Source organism: Telmatherina bonti (assembly GCF_933228915.1).
Source record: "Telmatherina bonti genome assembly, chromosome: 17".
Classification (NCBI taxonomy): domain Eukaryota; kingdom Metazoa; phylum Chordata; class Actinopteri; order Atheriniformes; family Telmatherinidae; genus Telmatherina; species Telmatherina bonti.
The window spans coordinates 29,754,787-29,768,032 of record NC_136615.1 but is presented as its reverse complement, the minus strand read 5'-3'; the positions used below and the strand labels follow the sequence as shown (position 1 = coordinate 29,768,032).

The 13,246-nt window shown below is 38.4% G+C and overlaps 1 protein-coding gene across 1 annotated transcript; it reads right to left on the bottom strand.

Moving 5' to 3' along the window:
- Nucleotides 1-1,685: 1,685 nt before the first annotated feature.
- LOC306768773 (AN1-type zinc finger protein 5-like) lies at nt 1,686-12,947 on the bottom strand. Its single transcript, XM_079257204.1, has 6 exons — nt 12,730-12,947; nt 7,972-8,156; nt 7,735-7,876; nt 5,977-6,080; nt 5,739-5,867; nt 1,686-3,797 (listed from the first exon to the last, which is right to left on the bottom strand). Exons 2-6 carry the CDS (start codon nt 8,126-8,128, stop codon nt 3,649-3,651), a joined length of 681 nt encoding a protein of 226 aa, XP_079113330.1. The 5' UTR covers nt 8,129-8,156; nt 12,730-12,947; the 3' UTR covers nt 1,686-3,648.
- Nucleotides 12,948-13,246: the final 299 nt, after the last annotated feature.

Sequence of the window (13,246 nt, the reverse complement as noted above, 5' to 3'; positions counted from 1 at the left end):
CTGGGAAAAGGGAATCTGGGGTGGTGAACATCATCTGGTCCTTCCAGGGGTCAACATCCCACTGAAAGAATATTATTCAATATTGTTATGACCTTGGTTTTATATGGTAAAAACCAAGATTGGCTCCACAGCACACACGCCGTACCATCGCCCATTGGTGTGATCCGGGATACCTGGAATGTGAGTAGCCCAATCTTCTGCTGTCCAGCTGTAGCTCTGCTATATAACCAGGCTGCTGAGAAACATTCAGGGCAGTAAACATGGTTGTTTACAACAGCATGTCAATTGTTGGATTATTGTTGTAGCTGCCTGTAAGTCCTGGTAGTGGAATTTTTGGAACATCTTGTGGCGTTTGTGTTGTGTAAGCTTTTTTTTTTTTTTTTTTTTGGGGGGGGGGGGTAAACTTTGTGTTTATACAATTTTCTCTTGTCATTAACATTGGTACCACTTTCTCTGAGCAGAGTCGGGGTTGTAACAAAAATATTTCAAGACACCATATCAAGAAAGATACAAAAGTTGCTAACATGCCACGATGGAGACAACATTGCTTGACTGTTGCTATCCATTATCATATCTTTTGTCCTGGTTTAAAGGCTTTCTGGAAGGGTGTCCTGGCCCCCCTAAGCATTGTCTTTAATACTCATGTATTTCTGAGGTTCTTTATCATCCCTTTCTTGGAACTTAAGAGCTACATGAAGTTCCTGCAATTTTTTTTTTTTTTAAAACAAGATCTAATTTTTTACCCAATGAAAACAGACATCACTTAATATCATTGTAACTTATTCATTGATTTTTTTGACTGTTTATTGATAATTATTTTTTATGCTAACAGCACCCATCAACACCCCCCTCCCCCACCACCACTCCGCACCCTAGATATAACTGGAATTCAGGCTACTGGAGTTATATTTCAGTGATCATGTGAGCCTCATAGAGCTTTGTTTACGCACAGCAAATTGTCAGTCTATTAGGGAATATTCTGGATCTACGGGTTGCTGTGACAGTTATACGTTTCAAACAAACACACCTGAAAGGGCTGTTGTATTTTTTTTTTTTTTTGTTCGTGTTGCCCACACCAAATAAAAATATAGCTTAAAAAAAAGTTTTACATTTCTTTCATCCCTTGACTTATAACACAGATATTTAATATTTTAAGAATTTATTGGATATGACTTCTTTAAACCCTATTTTTGCATATATATATATATATATATATATATATATATATATATACACAAATAAATAAAATGTTGCCAGGATACTACAGTTCACAACAGTTAAAAGTCAAGTAAGGAGTCAGGAATATATTTTTATCTTGTTTTTATCCAGATGTTTACGCATAACGAATATATGAAAATAAATATTTCTGCATTATTGGTTTAAAACAAAACTTATAGTTTGGAGATCTGGTCTGATGAAGGTTGCAGTCCCACCTTATTTCCATGACAGATTGATCATGTGGCTTCCTCAGAAGTAAACTATTACAGTAGTTCAAATCAGGCCTAAGGTTCTTTATTTAAATAAATCTAAATTTCTATGTATTCTAGTCAATAACTAGAGGTTTTCAGTTATTAAGATTTTATTTACATCAATGCCACAACATGGAAGTATAATTTCATGCAGTTTGTGCCTGTACTGCTACCTAGTGGTCATCCACAGTAACAAGTCAGATCTTTCCACACGGCCTAATAATGGTTTATAAAACAAACACTGCATTAGAGGATAATGTGTAGAAATGGATTTGTGTTTTAAAATACATTTGAGATTTTATTTCTACATTACGTGAGAAATATCACCCAGGTTGTGTTATCTGCAGCACTTTTGTTTAAATAAAAAAATTTATTCACATTTTTTTTTCTCCAAATGCTTTATAAAAACAGTCTAAATATTATAAACACTGTTAACTTACCCACTTCTAGGAGCGTCTGTGGAATCATCCAGGTCTAAACCATTCTGCTAGTGAATGATGGTGTAACAGCTTGTAGAAATGACACATTGTTGGGCAGAAAACGTTCCTGTGTTTACTAATGAGCACACACACGTGTGTGTATAATCACAGAGAGACAAGGATGCAGGTGTTTCAAGTCACGAAGACACACTTGCTGTGTCAGATCCCGTTTTCCCTGCAGAGAACAGTCATGTGGAAACAGCAACAGACTGGACGCTAAACATTTTAGCTGACAAGTCATTTTAAAACAAACTTTGCTCGCATCCGCTTGGACATAGTTTTTCCTTCAAAGGTGCCTTAATTCATAGTAACAAATTTAATCATAACATTTAATGATTTTCTTCATATTGGCATGAAGCGTTACGCAGTTACTGCACATCCACAATGAGAATCTCCCATTCCACAACATCCCAATGGTGCATCATCCTGCTGGAGGTTTCCATCAGAAGATGCTACACTGTGCTCATAAAGGGATGGACATGGTCAGCAGCAATACTCAGGTAGGCTTTGGAGGTTAAACCATGTCATGTTGGTACTAAGGGGACCAAAGTGTGTTTCCCCCACATCATTAACTGCAGCGTTGATCCGAGGCAGGATGGATCCTGCTGCCATCCAGTCTGATCACGCCTGTCTGCAGGACGGAGCTTCTCCCAACATAGGATTTGTGAACAAAGTTTATTTACATCATACAGTTTATTATTGGAAGATTACACACACTGCAGTATATAAATACAAAGGTTTGTACAAACTTGTAAAACTAAAGGGGTAAAAAAAAAAGCCTTATCAGAAACGAAATGAAGAAAAAGTATCTTAAAACCTACAACCACAGGTCTCACTAAGCCACTGCAGTACACTTAGACCACTTAGCCTCAAACAATACTCACCCATGCGACAGGCCATCATCCAACACGGTGTCCTCAACTCACATTAAAAACGAGGAAAAAATAGTGAAAGATGAAGATTTTAGTGAAGATAAACCCTTCCAGAAGCTACATGTCAAACAACAAACAGCTACAGACCAGTGTCTGAAAAGCAAAACAACTAAAGTAAACGGCAAACAGTCAGGTATCCTCCTCATGTGACTTCAGCGGACAGACGGAGGGAAAATGGATGGACGGCCTTCTGATCAAAGGCGAAATGATGAGAGGAAGGAAAAAAAAAAAAACAACATTTCAGAGTGGTCGGCAGGGTTCTGGTGGCACAGAGAATCACTAAGTCCAGCAAGGCAGGAGGCCTCACGAAGAGGCGGCCAAAAACAAAACAAAAAACATCCATTTTGCTTCTCAAGCCAGCAGAGAGCAAGTACAGGCCAAGGCAAGCCGACAGCAGGAACAGCCCAAACGTTCCCAAAAAGTGTCCAAAACCGTTTCCAAACAGGCTTCAGGCAGTTTCAGCCAATAAAGCAAAGTTTTAAAGGTCGATGTTGTTCTGTAACCTCCTGGGATCATGACAAACATATCACACTCTCATTTGCATTTAGTCTTTTTTTTTTTTTTCCTTGAAACAATGTTGCCAAGTTCAAACTAACACACACACACACACACACACACACACACATCTCCAAAAATAAGCTGGGAAGATGGGACAGTTCTGCACGGGGAGGGGCGATAAGTCCTGAAAGGATACCAAAACGAAAAAGAAAGCCTTCAGGAGGAAGGCTGGGCTCAGGTCCACGTCTGAAAGGGATCAAACCGTTCTCTTCATATTCTCTGGATCTTGTCGGCGACGACCATCGGGTTCTCCTTACGGATCTTGGCGGCCGCTTCGGATTTGTAGTCGTACGGACAGTTGTGCTTGTCGGAGTAACGGTGAATTCCACAGAACAGATTCCCGCAGCGGCAGTCAAAACCTAAAAACACAAAGCAGAGGACAGAAGCATCAGACCAGAGCTCATGACTCCGCGTTCGTCACGGCAACCTGTCAGACTGAAACCATGTTTACAGCAAAACGTTCACAAAAGGAAGAACAGCTTCACTCGTGATAGCTGCCACCTAGCCACACATGGGTGATATCCAAATGCACCACACATACACAGATTTTTTTTTTTTTTTTCAACCAGGATTTAATTTGCAGACCATTATTTTTGTTAGACATTAGTTTCATGTAGCATCTTTTTCCACTGAGTTACAGTAGCTCCAGTCCCTTGGCTGTGAACCAGCAGGTGGCCATGGGATGGAGCCAGCTAATTGGACCAAACCAGTGGCAGAAATGGGAATTTAGGGTTTTCTTTTGTTCATTTAGTTTGGTTTTTGTGTGTTATCCCCTTTGTTTTTGTTTGGGTTGATCAGCCACTATTTAAGTTTACCCTTGTGTGTCATTTGTTAAGTCAGTTTGTTTCATTTTGTTGCTTTAGTTACTTCTGTTACAAATTCTTTGATTATAGTTTTGTTAAGTTGACCTCTTTTATAGGCCTGATTTATTCATTTATGTTAAAACAACTTTTTCTTTTTCGGGTCATAATAAACCCCCCCCCCCCCCCCTTTTTTTTTTTTTTAACTTTAAACCTATGCCTGACTGTGCTTCACTGCTCTGCCCATCACACTCATCGTTTTACCTCTAAGATCTCATCGAACACCGGTCAGAAGGGCTTTAGTCCTGATTCCATTACTATCTTTTGGGACAGATTCAATTTAAATTGTGATTCTCATGATTCTTCGATTTTGCTGATTCTTGTAGATTAAAGACAAAAAAAAAAAAAAAAGAAATGTACAAAACTTTTTTTTGCTCGTTAATTATCTTGATTTCAATCAGGAAAAAACTTAGTAACCAGAACATCATTCTGCTGCTATAATGCCCAAGAAGACAAGTAAAAATACCAATTAAAAATAAAATATTTGTATCTTTAAAAAAAAATTTAAAAAAAAAAAAAAGAAAGGAAAAAAAAAAAAAGGTCAATCTTTTAATAAAAATTTTTTTTTTTAAAATTGTTAAGCATATAATCCAGATATTTGATTTTTTTTATTCGATTTCCCGCCTCTACTGGTCAGGTTGTCTTTTCTGTCAATCAGCTTTTAGCGGATAAAAAAAATCTTGCAGTTGGAGCAGTTAAACTCAGTTTTTATAGTAAATTAATGATGGGAAACAATCTTTTCTGTCTATGTGGACGCTGGAAATCAAAAACACAAACAAAATAATAAAATCACTTAGTTTTAGACCTCTTGATCAAGAAACATGAGCTGTTTGGATTTTCTTTTATAGGGATGATACAAAACTATGTTACATGAAGAACATGGAAATATTCTGGCCCTGCGATGGACTGGTTACCAGTCATGCCTGTAAACTGCTGGGACAGGCTCCAGTTTCCCTGCCACCCTGCAGGGGACTAACCAGTAAAGAAAATGAAGCAATGGATGATAATCTTAAGATCAATAAAGGAAAGAAAATAACCTGACAATGTGCCAGACTTTAAATGGCTTTAAATAAAAACTGCATAGTGGAGGCGATGATGATGATGATGATGATGATGATGAGTGAGAAATGCGTTTTTTTTCTTTTGTTGTGTTACTTTGTTGTGTGGAGACTTGTGGGTTTTTTTTTAGCATAAATTACTTTGTGTTGCCTTCAGCAGGAAAAAATGCTTCATAAAGAAATTAACTAAGAAAAACTAAACTGATCCAATCAGAGGAGGAAAAAGAGGAAGAGGATCATCCTTTAAAGCAGTGGTTCCCAAACTGGGGGGCGGGCCCCCCGGGGGGGCTGAGAGTAATCACAGGGGGGGGGGGGCGCGGCAAGGCAAAATAAAACTTGGGAGTTTTTACACTGGATAAAAACAGCTGCAAGTTTCTCTTACCTGTAAGGCCAACCTTTTTACGACACATAAAACAACGGCTCTTCTTGGGTTTTGGGGGCTCAGGGGCTTTGTCCTCTTCACTGCCAGCAGTGGAAGGATGGGGGGCTGAAACGGAGGGCTGGCTCACCACTGGAAACAAGAAACAGTAGAATCAAGTCAAACACTGTTAAAGCACGAAAACAAATGAGAGAAAAAAGCTTTTTGAGCATCTGTTGGTGACAGGCGTACAGACGCCTACCTGCTTCTGTGATTTCTACTTTGCCTCCTGATGCTCCGTTCTCCTCTGAAGAGAGGCTCATTTCAGTCATCTGTTGTGTTACCGACATGGCATTTGATATCCCACTGCAAAAAAAAATAAATAAATAAAATAAAATAAAATTCAAGAAAAAGAAAACAGCAGCTGTGAATTCTCAGTCCGAAAATCTTTTCTCACAGACTTTCCTTCCAACACAAGAGTGTCCCATAAAGACAGCAAAGCAAGCTAATCTAAACCAAACCCCAGAGCTCAGAGGGGAGAAACTTTAGCTTCAGTAAAAACAAGCATGAAGGATCTGAATGCTGCTGGCTGGAATTCAGGAAAGCAGATTTCCACCTGCAGCACCAGCATCAAACTGGGTTAGCTGCAGCAGAAACGTCCTGAACTCCGGCTCCATCTGGTTACATTTTCTCTCTGTTTTGAAGCTCAAAAGGAAAGTTTCACAGCTAAACAGTGAAACTTTGTGGAGATTATATTGCAACAATGGTTTACATCCAGTCTGCTTCTCTTTTTAAGCAAAGTGTGTGAAGGTGTGTGATAGGGGGTGGGCCTCATCGATTTATTGTGATGCAACAGGTCCCGATTCAGTCGCCACTAGTACATCTTCAAAAACACTTCTTTTTTTAAAAAAAAAATAATAATGAAATGACAGAAAGAGAGCTGTAAACTGTGGTAGGAAAATAAAAGCTGTGCTGGAACTGGACTGGAAGTCCATCTTTCTACAGCGTTAAAGGTCCAGACGGCAAACAGTAAACAAGGATGTGGAGAAGCTAGCAGCTAGCAGCTAGCTTTGTGAAGACTAGCGTTGGGAAACATTTTTGTTTTTATGAGAACAGACTGGACCGGGACAAGTCTCCATATGGAAGTTGTTTAAAGCCTAAATAAAATATAATAATTACAAACATGACAGCAGCTCCGTCCACAGTCCAGCTTAGAGGAGGAAAAAGCTGCTGGTTGTTGTTCCCACCTAATGCTAAAACATTTTCCTGTAAATTTCATGGAAATTTTTAAAAACATTAAAAAATATGATACTTGTTGGATTTCTTTATAGTTTAACATGAACATAAGCTGGTGGAAATAAAAAAAAGCTTCATTACTGGAAATAATTGCTGCTGATAGGAGTATGAAGTAGTACAAATGTAGCCGTGGAGGTAGGAAAAAAAACCCACGATGGGTAAAAAGATGCACTGAAAATCATTTAATAAGCGAATGGTAGACCCCTGAATCAGAATGTACAGGTCACGATGTACAGGAGATTGTAAACCTCTCGTTTGTGTGTGTGTGTGTGTGTGTGTGAGAGTGAATGAGCTTAGACATTTCAAGCCAAATGCAATGCTGCTGAGTATTGATCACTTTAGTACCACAACAGAAGCATCCAGCTCCATAATGCTGTAACGGAGTCAGACACCTTTACAAACATACAACGCAGACTGACTTGCAGATGAAGATGAAGATTGTTATTGTTGCAGTGCTACTTTAATCCCGGTTGTGCAGAAGTGGCAATTCCTGGTCCAGAAAGTAAAAGTCCTGCCATGTTTTGGATCCATCTGTACATTCTGTACATTTCACTAACAGGCTAGTTTACCTGGAAAATAAACTCTGCTTATTAAATTCAGCTGGTTTGGTGACTGGTCGGAGCAGCTGCTGGACAGGACTTTTACTTTCTGGACCAGGAATTGCCACCTCTGTTAATGTGTCCCGTTTTAAATGCTCTCCTGACAGACTGACGGACCGCCTCACCTGAGAGCTTCTGAGACGGCAGCTTCAGAGGAGGCAGCAGCTGCCGCCTCAGCTGCCACCTCTGCAGCAGCTGCAGCATTATTCAGCGTCGCCTCTAACCTCTGGATAGCAGAAGCCTCGGCAGCGGAGCTGCTGCTGGTGCCTGCAGAAGAACACGTCACAGACAGTCATGAGTGGGGAAACTGGACCGAAGCAGGACCACCATGTGAACGCAGGGAGGAAAAACTTTGGTCTTACCCACAGCACTCAAAGAACCGACTCCTCCGTTGTTCTGTCTTGATAGGTGTTCCTTGTGGCAAACAGAACACATGCCATTCGTCCTAGGGTTGCCATAGAAACCACAGCCAGTGGCACAGAGCATAGGAACCGGGCTCTGATTGGTCTCCTGGGCCATAGCAATGTCTGCCACCTGCTGAGATAACCTGGAGACAAACAATAGAAAAAGCAACTTACATGGAGTCAGAGATAATAAACAAAGATCCAGAATTAATAACAGATGAAGGGAGATATTTAGCAGGTCATATCATGACCTTACAGTAACCGCACCAGTTTATTTAGATGTTCAATGTAAATATCCATAACTCAGGTCTTTCCAGCCATCTAAAATGCTTAGAGCACTGCTGGATCTGTGAAATCTGGCATATATTTTAGTTTGGAGATATGTTCTAAAACATTTATCCAAGCGTTAAAGCAGGATCTAATGGGACGGCCAGGCGTTGCCTTTTGTTTGATGTTTCCTATGAAAGTGTGAAGAAGAAGGAGGAGGAGAGTTTACAGGAGAATATGAAGCATAATATTTATGACCATTGTTTTATGCATACACAACGATGAGGAAACTGGACCATTTACACAGAGGCCGACTCATATTTTGATAGAGGGAAATATCTGTTCATAGTTTAACACCTATTCATTTAAACATTTTATGTCCACTATTTGCAACTCTAAGTCTACAAAACATGACTAAAACTGTGTCTTATAAATACTTTATCGGTAAGTTTCAGCTGAAAAGATTAATTCAGCACCTACAAATTTACTACGGACATCTTCAAACATAGTTTCACAATATTTCAGTTCTACCCTTGTATCTTCATATAAGCAACCTTGAGGCACTTTTTCCAACATCCAAAACATTATTAGAGTTCACTGTTGTGGTATTTTATCGTATAAAATAGTATTTTTTTCAGTGCAGATTAAATCATTTCTGTTTATTAGGACTAACATGTCAAAGTAAGTTATAGTGAAATAACATCACACAGGTGAACTGAACAAAGCGCATACCAAACGTGGGTAAACTATTTTTTATAGGGGTGGAAAAATAAATTGAAATATTGAAAATCTGTATTTTTTGCTTCACATTTTTAAAATAGATTGTTTAAAAAAAGATGGCAAGTTTTTCTCTGATCTCTGCTCAGGAGGACAAATTAAAACACCGGGCATGGAGAAAATCAGAATTTGACTGATTTGAAACACTAAGTGCAAAAACTCCAATAATCTAGTAAAAAAAACAAAACGAAAAAACCCATCATCAATCATCAAAGTGTCAACGCCACGCAATGTTCACGTTCACACTGCGACACATGTGGGTCTCCGTGCGATGCCGGCCTCACATGTAGCGACCGATGCACGGCAGCTTTCCACTGTCCCAGGAACGCAATGTGATCTCAAAGTCACACACTCACGAGTTACCTTAATAGAGTAAAGCTTTGAGTACATCTATTAATAGATAACCGCAAGAGCCTTTGGATGCGATTTCAGACCAAAAGTTGTATCCTCGTCAGGATTTCCATAAGAATCATCAGCAACTTTCTAAACAAGGTGGAAAAACTTTGCTTTCCCAACAAACTTAAACTGTGTGTAAACTTCTTAAACATTTACAGTAATGTGCTGCTTGTTTTCTAAACGTTAGTCAGGCATCCTCCTCATATGCCCAGTTGGTCTCTCTGCTAATTTAGTCTTACGTGGAAAAGCTCAGTTTGTTGTTCCAAGCACCTCATTTCCTCCACATCTCTCTTCCCCCATGTACCCACAACTAAATGTCAACAGCACACAATTAGAAAATACAGTAGAATACAGATGGAAGCCATTCTAAAAATAAGGAATAGTTTAAAACATAGGTGCTCTTTGGCTTTGTTTTTCCTATTTTTGCTTTAACAAGGAATTCATAATGAGCTTTGTAGATCTCTCACACATAAAGTAATAAACAATATAAATGGCTTACAAAGAGCACTGTTACAGGAGATGCTTCTTGTGTTCTTAAGGGCGACATTTCTGGACTGTTTATTAGGGACTGGAATCAAATTGAAAATTTGATTATTTTTTTGTTTTATAATTTTAAAATCGATATGTTTGTTTTAAAAAAAATCAATTTTTTCGTCAAATAAATTAAAATAATTCATTCTATAAAAATAAAGTCATTTTTAATTATCTTTTTACTTGTGTTCTTGGGCATGATAGCAGCAGAATGATTATCTGCTACTGTGTTGTTTTTGTCTTACTTAAAAGTTAGACGAGAAAAATAAAATTTTATACATGTCGCAGTCTAAATCTAATCAGTCCAAATAATTTCTCAGTTCTTTCTAGCTAAAAGAAAAATGAAGTAACTTGGAGAAACTAGCACCTTTTGTAACTTAAGTTTAATGATTATGAATCAAAAATCTGCTTGGATCGAGGATGAATTAAATAGTCACCCCAAAAAAACAGCATCGGATTGAATCATGAGTTTTTGTGTCACATCCCTACTGTTTATCCTGGTTAATGTGCAACAAAATTTTAACTTTCCAGCTTGAATCAGCTTTCATGTAAACAGCGGTCAACTAAGGTGTTAGCTTTTTTTTTTTTAGGACTGCACATCTGCATTGAAACATGTCCACATGCCAAGGCTGAGAGCTCCACAAACAGGTTCCTCTACAAAAGAATAAAACACACATGACCACCATCATAGCTTCCACATTCTTGTTCTCCTTTTTTATCCAGTGCTTTTTTTGGAAACCATATTTAAGGTTAATAAACACATGCACTGTACATAAGCCATGCCAAAACTCCTCCATTTCATTTTTATAGCAGGTAAGTACAATTTTTCTCTTTTTAAATAAAGCCAGTTATCACCCAAACTCAGCTGGAGCAAACGCTTCAGAAAATCTGTTGACCAGTTTATTGATCACACCAGCTGCTGTTTATCAGGATATTTTACAAAACAGGTGTCGAACTCCAGTCCTCGAGGGCCGGTATTCTGAAGGTTTTAATTATCTCTTAATGCTCCAACACACCTGACCAAAACTTAAAAACATGTTGACAAGAAGCTTCTGGATGCATTTGATTCGAATCAGTTGCGTTGGTAGAGGGAAACAACAAAAACCTGCGGGATACCGGCCCTCGAGGACTTGAGTTTGACACCCCTCTTTTACAAGCAACATGGGTGTAAAATATCTAGACTATTGTTGACACCTGACCACAGAACAGTTTAAGACCCTGGTGCACATGTTAACCTGGCTGTTTGAAGGATCTTGGGTGATTTGTGCCTTTAATTTTCAACTATTTAGTAGTGGTTTACTGTCAACCAACATCTGTACTACCTTCTTATTTCAAAGTAAAAAAAAAAGGAAGATTTTAACTGCACGTTGCAGTGATTCAGATGGGGTTATTTAGGAAAAAGGCTGTTGTACAGGTCCCCTTTAATTTCACATAATGTATTTCTCCCTCTACATCGGATTAGATAAAAATAAAATTGGCTTTTCTGGTTTTTTAATCCCAGTATCGGTAGATTATTAAGTATTCAACATCGACACAAAAGAGAAACATCAACACTGTTATCACAAGCTGGTATATTTACATCACAATAACGCAGAATGAGTTTACACCACACAAAAACTCTTACAGAAAATACAACTTTTCCTTGTTTTAATTAATCACTAAGGTCACCCCAGCAAACAATGCATTGGCTTGGACCACACTTTCTTCCTGACCGGTACCGAGCCACAACCCTGACCGTTACCGGGCCACAACCGTTTTAGTTCGGGAAATCCACTGAGTCACGCTAGCAGGCTAATGATGCTAACCTTTAAAGAGCCTTGTCACATGGCCCTGCTTAGCCTACAAGCAGAATTCCTATCAAGTACAATTAGTCAAATAAATGCGTGACAACAGTTAACTTATGTAGAGTGTATCAATCTTTTTTGCTGTATAGTTTCGTAAAACTATACGTAACATTTCCGTAGTTAGCTACAGACCTGTGTTAGCTCATGATCGCTATTATGTTAGCATGCTACAGGTTTGCTATAACGTTATCTGTGTTTTTTTGTTTTTATTATTTTGTTTTTATTTTATTTTTTTTTATAAAAAAAAAACTATTATGTGTTTTATTTGTTTATTTTCTAATTTTGTTTTTTCAATTTATTGATTTTTTTTTTTTTTTTTTAAATCTTTATGTTAGCACGCTAAAGGTTTCCTACAGCGGGGAAGAATTAGCCATTAGGTTGGCTTTGTGGTTTCCACTCAGAAAGCACAAAAATACCAATGTCGTTTACTGTACTTGTAAAAACAGATGTTTTGTTTAAAGCTCATTATTATGTTAAACTGGTGGGTAAATATATGTAATTGGCAAAAATAATCGCTACATTCGGGAAATGTTAGCTTGAGCACAGCCGTGGCTAACGTCCAACTTGCAAATAGATTAACAGCAAAGTTAAATAAAGAGTTTCTTTATAGGCGGATCTTTGTTTAAAATAATTATATTTACGGTAACATCATGTTTGGTCGCTTGGAGCAACATTTAAAAGACAGAATAAACTATTTCATGTCTTGCCCGGACAGGAAAAGTTTTCAGAAACACGTGTTACGTTTACCAAACATTTCGTAAATCCCTGCCCTTTAAGTAAATAATTGTACACATAAACGACTACTTTACTCGTCTATGTGCCTCCTGAATAACTTAAAAATATTGTTTTACTATATCTAAACGCAAGCAGGCGATGGGTATCCCAGGTGGCGTTAACTTACCTTTTTGTGTTACAGAAGTGATGCAGTCAAGCAAGTTTTTCTTTATAAATAATCAGATTTGTCTGGTACTGACTAACTAGGGCCGTCTAGGTGAGTTGCTGTCTTTATTTTCCTCGCTCTCTCTAACAAGAAAAAGCAGACTTGTTTCAGCTTTGGAGAAACGCTAGCTGAAGGTTGACGACGTCCTCTCTCTCTCTCCCTGTAGTGGTTTCTGTCACGTGGTGCGTTTGCGTCCTTTCCGTTTCCGGCGGACGTCATGGATCACGTGACCATGTGATTAAAAGGCAGGTTACTGGAACAGAGCCACAGAAGATCACACGGTATTACAAAACACCACCGAGTTTATACGGTGGAGTTTGTTGTTCGTGACTTATTGAATTCCTGCTTTTTATATCTTATTATTGAGTTCCTGTTCTCTATATCTTATTATTATCAGTTTTTGCATAATGAGCTGAAAACTGCTTGAACAGGGTTTCAGAGCTCTGCACCAGTTTGCAGTGTCCAGTTCATCAAGTCC